Genomic DNA, 14367 nt, shown 5'->3' with positions numbered 1-14367 from the left:
ATGGTGCCGACAGCAAAATTCAAGCGTTGTAAGACGCCTCAAACTGCTTTAATCTAGCTTATTTTTTGCTAAGGAGTAGCTTAATGTATTGGCAACACTGTGTCCAAGCAGTTGTAGTACTGAGTTTGGTATTGCGTGGGTGGGTAACATCAGTGTGCCACTGTCCGTCAGAGCATCAGGATGTCGCGAAAATCACGCCATTTTTCCGCGTCATTGGGTTGGAGGAGGCTGTTGAAATCGTCACATGGACCCTTCTGTCCCTTCATTTGGTGATTCTTCAGAAGAGAAAGGTGTGGATGACTCTTCTGGGGAGGAATATGAGCCAGTGGAGGACACTGAGTAAGGGGAATCCTCCTTTCTCCTCCCCCATTCTCTCTCATCCCACCCAGCTGGGTGGGAAAACATTGCTCACAGCTTGGGAAACAGGGCTAAAAACATGACGGACGGCCATCTTGGTCTTATTTTTCCTATAAGGAGTACTTTTTTTTGCTTTTCCTTGATTTATATGTCCTTTTGGATTGTTTTTTGCAATAAAATTTTTTTTACATTTTTGGTCCAGGATTGGGTGGGTATAAAATTGCAAAATGCCTGGGATGGTACAGGTTAATTAGTTGTTATGGGGGGGACATTTAATGAGCAAATAAGATGGGAAACAATATAGAGGAATGAAATAACTGTGTGGTAGTAGGCTGTAATGTAGAGTGTATAGAAACAACAGTGTCAGAGGAGGGAGAAAGAGGATATATTTGCCAGTTGAATTAATCTTTCATGTAACTGATATAGTAGACATTTTTATTAATTATACTTAAAGGTCACTGTCAATAGCTGTAAAAAGTAGCTTTATCCTTTTGTGTATCATATCCTTGGTTAGTTCAGACATTTATGCAAGGGGGCAGAGGAATATAATGAATACCCTTGTACTTTCATTTATGCTTTGTGATAAATCAACAGGTATGCTGACCGTGCCAAGCAGATCAGGTGCAATGCCGTTGTCAATGAGGATGCTAATGCCAAATTGATCCGTGAGTTGAAGGAGGAGATACAGCGACTGCGAGAGTTGCTCAAGCAGGAGGGCATTGAAGTCCAGGAAGGTGAGTTTGTTCAGCTTCTGCTACTGTATTAAGCAGTTTGGAGTCTCACAGTACTCTGTTCTTGATTTTACATGTCCACTGTCCTGCTTGTCAGGCATGGTCGTGATGTGACTGTATGATTCGATTTTTTTTTTTTTTTTTTTTTTTTTTTTAATAATCCTAGTTTTTCTTCCTTATAATGCTTGTAGTGTACTGAGGGGCTTGAAAAAGAAACTTGTGACTTATGAAGGCAACACACACAACCTGTGCAATTTCCCTGCGTATTTAACTTGTACTATACTTTCGAACCATTCCAGCCAGTTGAGACTTACGATAATTTTGATCAGAGTATTGCTAGAGTGAGGCTCTGCTATAGCCAGTGCACAAATTGGGTCACTTGTCATGATTCCTAAGCACCAGTACAGTAAGTTAACCAAGGAAGGTGCCAGCAACTGTTGTCAGCAGTGGTGACTGAAGGGCTGACCTAATGTGGGTGCCATTTTCTCCCTAATGCCACCTACAGCTGGGCAGAATAACAAGGTCAACAACTGCAACATTGACAACCGTCCTGCTGACTTGGGGCCATGTAAGTAACCTGCCGTCACCACCCGTTGTGCCCACGCTCTCGGCCATGTTTAGCTGGCAACCCCTTGCTCAAGCCATTTTGCTCTATATTTTTTCTTTGGTCTGCCCCTTTTTTATAGGGTGCCCCTGCATTGCTCATTGACTGTTTTGCCCAAGGTGCACTATTAGGCCAGAGTCAGGTGTCCGAACTCCCCCACCATGGTCAATTTGTCGGAGAAAATGAATCTGATTCGCTAGAAATTGATGTGCACTGAGCCTTCAATAGCAATGGAAATGCAGTGTGTGGCTGTAAGATCAGTGCATGCATTATCATTCATGAGAAAATACATTTGACTTATTCAAAATCTTAAACAGAAAATCACAAATTGTTGACTGAAAAGAAATTACCAGTTCCTGCTTGGGTGGTGCACTTTGCGGTCATTACCAGCTTTTAAGTAGACTCTCACCTTTGCTCAGTATGTAATATTTTGGCTTGAGGTGCACCAAAAAAAACTCTCCTGCTTACTCTGAGGAAGTCTTAATTTATTCCGCTGATGTGAATAGGGAACTATGTACCACCACACTGCACGTTTGAGGTGTTGGACTTTGGCCGGCGCTCATTTGTTTATTTTCATTTCACTTGCTTAGATGATGTAATCTTGACAGTTTGTCAGTTGATTACCACAGGTATTTGTTATATTTTTGTTTGCTGACATATCTTATTTTCATTCTGAAATTATCTTATTTGAAATTATTGGATGCCAAAGAGCAGTATGCTTTTAATTTTGGTGCTGCAGCCAAGCCTTTCACCATGTTACCAAGATTTTTATAGATATTATATTGTAGTGGTTTTTTCTTAACAGTTGTTTTAAACAAAATTATCATATACATATGCCTCTGTTATGTCATGTTACATGGTGTAATGTTTTATTTGCATCATTATAGTGGATTTTCTGGAAAATTTGGTTTATATGAAGTAGATGATGATGATGATGATGTTACTTTTAGTACAATGAAAATTAATATAAATTTATTTAGGTGGAATTAGGAAGTTCCTTTTCCAAAAATTATAATTTGGGTCGTATGAAAACAAAGCAGTAAGTAGGAGTGAATCACTGAGACCTTTGACTGAAAGTATATCTAGGTACAGGTACTTCATTTTTTTTAAGAGTAACTGTTGTGCTGCTTGAATATTGGCTGTTTAGCAGTATAATGAGATCATAGTAATGGGAAACTAAGTTTTAACTAATGGGTATATGGTTAGTACTGCACAACACCTGAAGTGAAACCAGGTGCTGTAAAAGTTTTGCAGCCTTAAGTTTCATGATTATGAAAGTACAGCCCTCATTCGTCCCTTCCCTAATTTACCCTTTCTGTTTGTGACCTCTAATGTCAGTGGCCTCCTGTTCCCTTGGAGTCAGTTGTCAGAACTTGTGTACAGGGACTTGGATGTTTTATCATTTAATTTGTTTATTTATTTCTAGTTAACAAGTTTTTACAGATTAAAAGTTTCCAAGAAGACTTAGCTTTGAGTTCACAAAAATAGTTTATTGTTTTTTTATATGCAGTGTACGATTAGAAATTAAACTTACACCTGTCTTTTTTATTTGGTCGTTCAGAAAGATGACACCAAAGGCTTAATACTTGCAAAAGTTGTGCATCCCAAAGAAAGTCACGATATACCTTATATAAAAATATCAAACACTGACCCTTTCACTTTTTTTTTTTTTTTTTTTTCAGAATGGTGAAATATGTTGGGATGGTGCTAATTCTTCATTTCCAAAGATAAAATTATAATGTTGTAGTCTTATGAGAATAATAGATTCAGTTAACCTACCATAAATACCTTGCAGATGCCAGTCTAATCTATGATACCTTCATGTCTTTCAAAAGATTTTGTGGGTCGATACAAATTCCTTTATCCATCAAGTGAAAGGACCTTTACATGATAGCATGTTCAGTGGTTTCTAAATGTAATGTAACAATGTAACGTAACATGACACGTATTGCATTTTTTTTTTACATGCTTTATGGTGTCTTACATTCTCTGTTACCACAATGTTGTGTTTGTGGAGTTATTACTCCACTGAACCTTTTTTTTTTTTTATCTCATTTCTATTTATATCAGATACACGGTCACTAAGCTGTATCAATACTGTAGTTATCATATTGCTCCTCACATGCTTCTGAGCTGCTTTGCTTGGTGATTCATTTGATTCTACTCAGTGTGGATGTGAATGAATGTTTATACATGATATCTACCTTTTAAGTCAAATACCATTACTTAACTTTTACACTTTTTGCCATTTCACAGGTTTTCAGTAAGTATCCTGGGGAGGAGGGAATGGGGGAGAATATCTTAGTTCTTCACATAAAATATTGTATCTTATAAACCATCTTTGCTTAAATATTCAGTGTTAACTGAATTAAAATTGCTGGTATGTCATTGATCTTCCCTTCATAGTCATTATCAGGGTTAGTCATATTACTAGAAACACGTGGAAAGCTTTACATGTTTTTTAGGGGTTTGCTTAAAAAGGGCACAGTGATAAAAGAACAGTAATGTTTTTGTTTATTATCACAAAACTATTATGAAAATTCTGTATCACCATCTTGTTAGAAAATACAGTTTCTGTTGTTTTAATTCAGTTTTATAAGTTAAGCACAGGTCGATAGAAGTGAATGATGTGAATGTCTCCTGTCTCTGGTATACAGTACTCTATTCTTAATTGCATTTTTGTTGTTGTTCATTATGGTTCTTTTATTCTTCAATTAATTGTGTCCTTATTCATTAGTGTAATTGTCCTATACTATTATTGTCACTGGACGAGTTTGACATGTAATTTCATTGAATTTTTATTCCGTTGATATATTCCTTATTTGTATAAATGATGCAGGGAGTTAAATTATACTTTACAGCTACTTTTGTTGCATTTTGTGTGCATTGAAATAGCATATTGTTTTGTAATGTTACTCAACTTTTTAATTAATATTGTTGTTGCTAAGCTACCTCATTTCTTTATCATTTTAACACTAATAGTACAGCACTTATTTTATAATTTGCAAATATTTTGTTTCTGATCAACTGTTAGCTCATTCCTACATTATTGCTCAGTAAAGGAAATCCTCGTTACAAGCCAGGAAGGCTTTCCAAAATATAACGACAGTTCCATACAAGTGGTACTGTAAATTGGGAGAGACATAGAAAATAACACTGGGAAGCAGTAGGACTTTTATAGGCACTCATTCCATAGTTTTTATTAATCATAGTCCATTAATCTAATGACATATTTATTCGTGCTCACTCCAGATTATTTTATTCAGTTTAGTGGAGATTCCTTTAAACCGAAGGAGTTAGTTACATTCTTATTTAACCCCTTTATTATTAATTACATTTCCCTAGTAGAATGAAATATCTGGAGGTAACATGAATGAGATAATAAATGCACCATTGGATTGAAGAGGTTAATAGCAATAACATAAAACAAGACATTTTATAACAAGGACTAACAATACCTGACTCTTCCCTCAGGCCAGGAGATAACACGTGTCATTAACAATGGCAAGGAGACACCACAGATCACCTCTCCAGTCTCAACTGTGGCCGAGGATGCAGTTGATCAGCTTCAAGTCAACGAAAAACTCATAGCTGGTCAGTGTGTGTGTGTGTGTGTGTGTGTGTGTGTGTGGGTCAGGTGTATGTTGCCACCAGTGGGTAGTTGAATGAGTGGTATTAGATGTGAGTGGTTGTATTGTATTTGGACGATTTTGATTGACTGAACTGAGCGAAGTCCACAGTTTGAATTGTAAGTCATAGTTTTGTGATACTGTATTTAGTCTCAGGTTTGAGATAGGAATGAGTCTGTTTGGTTACTCTGTTGACCAGTCCTTCAGTCCAGTCTGACTACATTTGGCCACCAGCCTAATTTAAAGGTGTTAGGTATCATAGTCAGGATTGATTCACCATCCACTCACTCAGTGTAGTGCTGCTGTCAGGTGTCTGCTCTTTCCTTTCTTCCTTCCTTCTTTCCTTCTATCCTCTTCTGTCTTTCTTTCCTTCATTCTTTCCTCTTCCTTCTGCCTACGGGTGACTTAACACTCACGGGTGACTTTACACTCCCTTTCCTGTCTTTCTTTCCTTCATTCTTTCCTCTTCCTTCTGCCTGTGGGTGACTCTACACTGAGTGACAGGCCAAATGGTTTCCTGTACACCAGGAAACCATTGACTATGCTGGGTGGTAACCATAACATCAGATTATGGCACCTAGTGGTTTAGTGGGTAATTAAGGTGCTCCAATTGGATTGAGCCTGTGTAGGTTTATATCCAAGAGGTGGTTGGGGTTTATTGCTCACGTAACACCACTCAGGGATGAGTGAGGCTGGTCACTCTCATCTTAAATGTCAGGACCAACTTGCCTAGCCCCAGTCTCCTATGCTGTTCATGGGGCAACATGAGATTGGATGATGGATATATATATATATATATATATATATATATCATCAATCATCGTCATCATCATCCGGACCTCCTTTCCCACCCTAGGGCAAGGTGAGGAGTAGCAATGTCCAGAGACAGCCCAAATTTGCCCAATCCAATGGGCCAAGCTTCCATCCACTCATCATTCAGGCCTCCGGAATCCTGGCTCTATCGGATACACCAAAAACATTCACTGTTCTTTAGCTTCACATAAATATATCGAATAGAATCAATCCAGGCTCTGCCACGTTAAAAGGGGTGCCAAATCCCTGATCATGCACTTCTCCTCACAACACTCATTCAGCCAGCTCAATCTTCTGTCAGTTCCCTAGCCTGACTGATATATATATATATATATATGGAGCCTCTGTGGTACAGTGGTAGAGTGTGCGTTTCGTACACGGGTGAACCAGGGTTCGCGTCCCGCCAGGGTAATAAACTTTGGGAGAGTTCACCCGACCACATACTGCATTGGCAGACACAAGGGGTGCTGTGGTTGAACCAGTGTCGCTTACTATAAAGTATGCTTGCACCCAGTCGGCTTGCGCTGGCCAATTACACTTGGTTCACAGACTACACACACATCCAAAGCCACTCCAACACTACAGTTACACTTACAAGCACATCTTACCCTACATACAATCTCCACCAGACAGCCTAAGCCACTTGGTAGAGATACATTGACTGTATCGTCCCGACTTCGGTCAGGATAGGCCGGTCCTGCAGTGGATACTCAAACGGCTGATGATGATGATATATGTATTCTACTCATGCCTTTGTAATATTAGAAATTGGGATTGGATGATTTTTTATTTGATTATTTGCTGTGTTTATCCCTTCCTATCATCATAATGATCATCGTAGCTCTGTTTCCCATAAAAGAAAGCGGGATGGGTAACTCCTTGTCAGTCATGCTAAATCTGAGAACATTATACAGTATGTTTCTTCTTGTTTTTCTTAGAATTGAATGAAACCTGGGAGGAGAAACTGAAACGAACCGAGAGCATCCGACTGCAGCGTGAGGCTGTATTTGCTGAGATGGGTGTAGCTCTCAAGGAAGATGGCAACACTCTTGGTATTTTCTCACCAAAGAAAGTGAGTATTTATTGTTATATGTTGAAGATTTTATCTTAGTCTCTTTGGTTTTTTAGGGATGTAGGGTCTAATAATAAAACATACTGTCAGTTGAATCCTCAAGATGTGCCCAAGATCCTTATGGAGTATGAATACTGTATACAGTATTGCCATTCAGCAACTTCCTTTTAAATAACTACAGTAGTTTGAAGAAGAGACTTTATTATCTGCAAAGAAACAAGCCCTGATACACTTATTGGTTTAGAAATCAGGCCTGGAGTGTGAAAATATTTTTTATGATCAAGTATTGAATCTACCTTTCTTCCCAAAGTTGTTCAACTTTGTAATGTTTTATTTTCATGGTTTGGAAAATATTCAAAGTTGAGAATATGACAGCACTTGACAACCATATGTGATGGCTGTGTTGTGACTCAGCAGATACATGATGCATAATAATTATAAGGTACAGGGTTGTCTTTGTCTTTGTGGTAATGTTTTCATTCCATCACCCCAGACCCCTCATCTGGTGAACCTGAATGAAGATCCATCAATGTCTGAATGCCTCCTGTACTACATCAAGGATGGCTTTACCAACGTGGGTTCTTCTGAGTCGAATATTCCTCAAGACATCCAACTCTGTGGCTCTCACATCGTGCCTGAGCACTGCCAGTTTGAGGTGCGTAATAATTGAATGTAAGTGGTAAATGAAAAATGCATGAGAGCGATGCTTGATGAACCTTCTCTGTATAATTCTGTCATACTACAATTAAGCAGTTGTGGAGTTTGGCTTGTATGAAAGCTGGGAAGTGTGTCTGTTGATTTGAATGATTTGAATTGGGATATAACTTTGCTTAATGAAATGGGAATGATGTAATGCAATATATATATATATATATATATATATATATATATATATATATATATTTTTTACCTGCTCGACTCTGGGCAAAGTCTTCAGGGCCAATTTTTCAGGGGCAGTGACCTATCCCAAGACCCAGTAGTCTTCCTACACCTCAACATGTCACCACTTCGGTGCTAACACCACCATCCATATTGATTACATGCTAGGGCTGTCTCATACAGGATTGGTGTATTGGTATTAGCGGGGGTATTTTTATGACATGTCGGCGGGTTATCTGGTAGATCAGGAAAGTCTGCTTTTAGGAAATTCAAATCCTTAAACTGTTCCCTGCCCCAGCCAGGATTCAATCCTGGGTCCATTAGGGCCGCAGGCTGCCTCTCTACCGATTCAACCACTGCCTCTTCTTAAAAGAATTGTTCTTTGGGTGTAAAGGTAGAAGACAAAATTGTAAAGTATTTTTAGGAATGTGGAATGAAGAATCTGATTCTTAAAAGAATTGTTCTTTGGGTGTAAGGGTAGAGAACAAGATTATGAAAGATTTTTAGGAAGGTGGAATGAAGAATCTTCAGTGGAGGAAGATAATGGTCACAGAGAACTCTGTAGCTCATTGCAACCATCTTAGATGAAATATCAGGGTATGATACAGTAGTAGGCATTTGTTGGTCGTGCTCTTGTCCATGGCACTGATGAGGAGCTTACATTTGGTGGCTTTGTGCACCCTAGGTGGAGTGAAACAGCAGTGGCGTCCACTCAGGAGGCAAACCATCTCATATTTCACTGCACCCCACCATGGGGAAGGACCCTAGTCCAAACCTTGCAAGGTGCCATCTGCCACAAAGGGTTGCTGCTTCTCAACATCTATCTATCTATCTATCTATCTATTGCCAGACGCCTCAATCCCGTTTGGGGTGGCCACAAACAAATCGCCTCCAAGTCGCCCTGTCCCCCGCCATTTCACTCCCCTGCTCCCAGCTCACACCCCCCTCTCTCATATACCTCTCCACCCCATCTCTCCATCTCATCCTCGGCCTCCCCCTCCCTCTTTCCCCCTCCACCTCACTCACATACACTCTCTTCGTCAGTCTTTCACCCTCCATCCTCTCCACATGGCCAAACCACCTCAGTGTGTTCCTCATAACGCTTCCTATTACATCCACATCCACACCACAACGCTCCTTTATATCCTCATTCGTCAGCCTGTCTCTCGATGTGATTCCACAGGCTCCTCTTAAATAACTCATTTCCACGGCTCTCACTCTTGACTTGTGTCCTTCCAACAACGTCCAAGCTTCACTTCCGTACGTTAGAGTTGGTATCACAATACTGTCATGTAGTAACTTTTTCACTTCCATGCTCACTTCCCTGTTTCTTATCACTGCTTTCAAAGAACCAGCAACCTTTCTTCCCTGCTGTACCCTTTCAAGCACTTCACCCTCCAAACCTCCATCCTTACTCATCACACTACCCAAGTACTTAAACGTACTCACATTTTCCAATTCCTCACCATCCAACCTCGCTGTACATTCACTGACTTCACCTCTCTCAAAGACCATCACTTTACTCTTCCCTACATTCACCTTTAGATTCCATTTCTTACACACTCTCTCAAACTCATCCACCAAGCCTTGCAGCTCCCCTTCGTCTTCACTCAACAACACGGTATCATCTGCAAACAACAGTACAGGGAGTTTCCAAACACAATCCTCTCTCACCAGGGCCACTCCAACATCCACTACCCTACCTTGTACCTCTTTTATTACCCCATCCATGTACAGATTGAACAACCATGGAGACATGACACATCCCTGTTTCAAACCAACTTTCAAAGAGAAAAATTCACTTAGTTCACCATCCACACGCACTGCAGCCTTCGCACCATCGTACATACTCTTCACAGCATTCAACAACTTCCCATCTATTCCATATATTCTTAACACTTTCCACAATCCTAGTCTATCCACCCTGTCATATGCTTTCTCCAAATCCATGAAAGCCGCATACAACTTCTTTCCCTTCTCTAGAAACTTTTCCACTAAAGATCTGAGAATGAATATCTGATCTACACAACCTCTTCCCTTCCTAAAGCCTCCCTGTTCTTCTCCAACTAATTTCTCTGTTCTTTCTCTAACTCTGTCAATAAGTATCCTACCATACACTTTTCCTATTATACTAAGAAGACAAATGCCCCTATGATTACCACACACTTCTTTTTCCCCTTTTCCTTTGTACAAGGGAATAATTATACCTGACTTCCAATCCTCCGGGACTCTACCTTCCTCCCAGGCCAATCTGCACATCTTCCACATCCATTCTACTACTATCTCTCCCCCATGCTTCAGCATTTCACCACACACTCCATCAATTCCTGGGGCTTTCCCTGATTTAACTTTCTTCATTGCTTCCACAACTTCTATCCTACTGATTTCTTCCTGTCTTCTCACCTCCCTCCTTCTTCCAGCCATTCTCCAGCCACTTATACTCGCATTACTTCCATCCTCCACGTTCAACAATTCCTTAAAGTGTTCTCTCCATCTGCTCACTCTTTCTCCCTTCTCCACTAGTAATCTACCATTTTTATCTTTCATTCCCCTACTAACTTCACTTCCACCCTGTCTTACTCTTTTCACCTCTTTCCAGAACATTTTCTTACAGTCCCTCCACTTTAAACTCAAATTCCTTCCAAATTCCTCATCCACTCTTTTCTTACTCTCTCTTACTAATCTTTTCACCTCTCTCTTTCTTTCTACATATAACTCTCTCTTCCGCCTCTCAACTTCTTCCACGCCCCTATTTCTCAACATGATGTATGAAATGCAATGTACTGCATCTGTTGGATGGCCCCATAGAAGCAGTTACTTACCTGTGGATAATGATTTGCTGAGAGAGACCAGTTAAGCAACAATATCAACAACAGCAACAACAACAACAACTTATGTACATAAAATGTAGAACTGGGTATTTAATATTTAGCTGTAGGAGCTAAAGGTTTATTACTGGTGAATCAATCAACATTGTCATTTGTTACATTTCTTCTGTGTAAATTTTCTTCAGAACCAAGAGGGTGTGGTTCTGCTTCATCCTAAACCGAAGGCTCTTGTTTATGTCAATGGGCGTGAGGTGGTGGAGCCAACTGTGCTCAAAACTGGCTCGCGTGTTATCCTTGGCAAGAATCATGTCTTCCGCTTCAATCATCCAGAGCAAGGTTAGTGTGTACTCTCTTTGCCTCATGTATTATGGTTAATGTTCAGAAGTGCAGCAATGTAGAATTTGTAATTATATTGAAGTGGATATGACACATATGGGCTTACATTAAAGGGATGGTTGGTGTTATTTTTCACATAATACTGCATAGAGGTGAGTGATCAGTCTCACTTACCATAAATGTTTGAGTTAAGTAGCCTCACTCTAGACCCCCATTCTTCTGATAGGGCAGTTAACGATTGGATGGTAGATAGGTAGAGAGATATGTTAGTTCATTTTTTGTTTTTGTAATTTTGTAATGATATTATTTTTCTGAATATTTACTTCTGTTAACTCAGTATGAGAATACACTTCATCCATAAGTATACAGTTTAACTTCTTCCAATCTGACAGCCCGTGAGCGCCGAGAAACTAAGTCCCCAGCAGAGACCCCAGGTTCAGGTGAGCCAGCTGACTGGCAGTTTGCCCAGGTTGAATTGCTGGAAAAACAGGGCATTGACTTGAAAGAGGAGATGCAGAAAAGATTAGTAGCCCTGGAGGAACAATACCAGCGTGAGAAAGAGGAGGTGCAAAAGGAATTTGACAAAGAGCGAAAGGTGAGAGGAGTCTTTAGTTTTGTTTAAATATGATATTGTAAGATGTCAGAGTTATGGAAGGAATCATGGAGGATGGTCATTATGTCTGCCAGGCAAAGTTTTCTGGCTGCATACCCTTGCTGGCGTCAACCCCTGTAATGTGGTAGGGTACATTGTGTGATATGGAAAGCTCATATGGTGTAGTGCATAAGAGAGTTAGAGGAAATGTTTGGGAGAGTATGCTGGTCTATGCTCCATGTTAGTGTCACACTGAAAAGATCAGCAAAGGGGGATGGTTAAGTAACTAGTGAAACAGGAGCTCCAGCTCTCTGTATCACCGGCATTCCCATTCCCGTCAGGAGTACCACCCTGTTTGACTAGTGCTACAGCCTCCTCCCTATTTGAGAGACATGTTATGTGCTGGAGGTGAGGCTGGAGCTAGCCCTGTGGCTAGGGTGAGGAGTGGTTGGAAGAAGTTCAGGGAGCTGTTGGGCCTCGTGACACTGAGAGGGCTCTCCCTACATGCTAAGGAATCTTTGACTGCAGCATGTGTCAGGAGTGTAATGCTGTATAGTAGTGAGACCTGGGCAGTAAAGGAAGAGGATATTCACAGGCTCAAATGTACAGAAATGACAGTGATTAGGTGCATGTGCAGTGCGTCCCTGAGTGCAAGGCCTGGAGTGGGCTAGGTTTATGATGGAAGAGTTGAGTGGTAGGATGGGACTGGAGTGTATTGGTGTTGTGATGAGGAGAGGTAGATTGAGGTGGTTTGGGCATGTGGAGAGAATGGGGATGATAATTGGATGCAGAAGCATTAATATTAGGGGTGGGGTTGCAAGGGGTATACCAAAAAAGACCTGGGACGAGGTCATTAAGTGTGACCTCAGGGTTAAGGGACTAAACAGGGAGGCTGCCAGAGATCGAGCAGCATGGAGAGCCGCCAATAGGTGACCAAGACCAACGCATGCACAAGTGGATGGAACAGTACACAGCGAATGTGCATGCAGGTTCTGTAAGGGACAGACTTTGATGCCTTTGAGCCACCGCTAAATATTAATATTTTCTGTTCAAATTTCTCCCAAGTTATGTATTTATAAAATGGAACAATTGAAGGGGTCAGGCATAAAGATGCTCTGATTTCAAATTTCCCCCTGAATTATGTAAGACATGGTTTTTATGTTGGACACATCTCCCAAGTTTTTTTTTTTTTTTTTTTTTTTTTCCTTTCTTTCTTCTTCTTGTTCATGCTCATGATGACATTTCTGACATTAGTGAATGATGTGTAAGCCCAACAGGTGCTCTGTGTTGCAGTGAAAGTGCTAAGAAAACAAGAAAACACTTGTTTACTAGTTGGGGACAGGGTGATGTGGAGCCTACTGTGGTGCCCTGTTTACTGGGTGTAGAGATGCAAATGCAACATCCATCCAGGAACCATTCCTCCACACTCCTCGCTGTGGTGAGGTATTGTCCTTCACAGAGGAATATCGGTTCACCTCATAGGATAGCCCTGCAGAGGTGGTTGCTTCCCTGCAGTTGATGGATCTGTTCAGCTGGACAGACTAGGGTTACTCAACAACAACTAGTTGGGGAAGAGGGTTTTATGTAACAAGATTTTAAATTTAGCCTTAAGAGTAAATGTTTTTTGTGTTTTCTTAGCATTATCACTTCAATATGAAACAGTTATCATGCACTTAGCATCACTAACCCCCTCACTAATGGTACTGGTGGAAAAAGAAAGGAGGGAAGTGACTACCATTGACAGAGGAAGGTACTGCCCTGAGTGGGAAGTGTGGCCACAAGCTTGGTTACTAGTGATTCAGTCAACACTTTTAGGCAAGAAGCAACCACAAGTGGGGTCGAAATCCAAACTGAGACTTTCTCACTGTTACAAATCTTATTACATATTCAAGACTTCTTCTCTGCCAACGGCTTCCAGCAATTGTTGGGATGTTCTTTATTGGTTTGGACAGTTAGTTTAAATTCCAGTCAGAAGAATTCATAAATTATACCATGACCAACCTTAGTAAGGGGATTTCCTAAGAAGCATGGCATCATTGTTATGTATATGTGTAGGGTGTGACATCATGTTAGTGCCTACATTAATATATTAATATTGTTGTTGTGTTATCATCACACCCCCACATTCCCATTCACATGGGGTGGAGGTCCCAATAGACAGCTTTCTGATCTTACTGGGAAAATTAAGCATAGCAAATTGGAAGTCCCATATGCAGTTTCCCTTCTCTTGTGGTGTAAGTGGGGCTAAGGTCTCTGTAAGAAGGGTTTAGTGTATTGTAAGAGGAGACCTTTGGTTGTGTAGCAGTAGCAAAGGAGAGTGGAATAGTTTATCAGTGAGATGGGGAAAAAAAAAAAAAAAAAAAAAAGGACTCTAAGGACAGTATAGCCTGAAGTCATTTCCCCCACAGCTGTCTTGTACCAGAGGCTACTCATGGAAGAATAAATGGATCAAAAATAGTTATATAAATGGTTGTGTTTGAGAAGCTGCACTGCACTGCACAGATTTACAGTGTGCTTTGAACTTGA

The 14367-nt window shown here is 40.4% G+C and overlaps 1 protein-coding gene across 2 annotated transcripts in view; it reads left to right on the top strand.

Moving 5' to 3' along the window:
• The window catches only part of unc-104 (kinesin family member unc-104), a 212168-nt gene that overhangs the window by 108573 nt on the left and 89228 nt on the right, over positions 1-14367 (top strand). For both annotated transcript variants that reach the window (XM_080281497.1, XM_080281498.1), the window contains exons 10-16: positions 952-1091; positions 1594-1656; positions 5167-5286; positions 7073-7206; positions 7700-7861; positions 11099-11249; positions 11642-11844. In XM_080281497.1, coding sequence (XP_080137623.1) covers positions 952-1091; positions 1594-1656; positions 5167-5286; positions 7073-7206; positions 7700-7861; positions 11099-11249; positions 11642-11844 — 973 coding nt within the window. The remainder of the gene's footprint in view (positions 1-951; positions 1092-1593; positions 1657-5166; positions 5287-7072; positions 7207-7699; positions 7862-11098; positions 11250-11641; positions 11845-14367) is intronic.

This window comes from Coenobita brevimanus, chromosome 89 (assembly GCF_032717465.1).
Source record: "Coenobita brevimanus isolate Jiangsu-jjx chromosome 89, ASM3271746v2, whole genome shotgun sequence".
Taxonomy (NCBI): Eukaryota; Metazoa; Arthropoda; class Malacostraca; order Decapoda; family Coenobitidae; genus Coenobita; species Coenobita brevimanus.
This window is presented reverse-complemented; position numbering and strand designations above follow the sequence as displayed.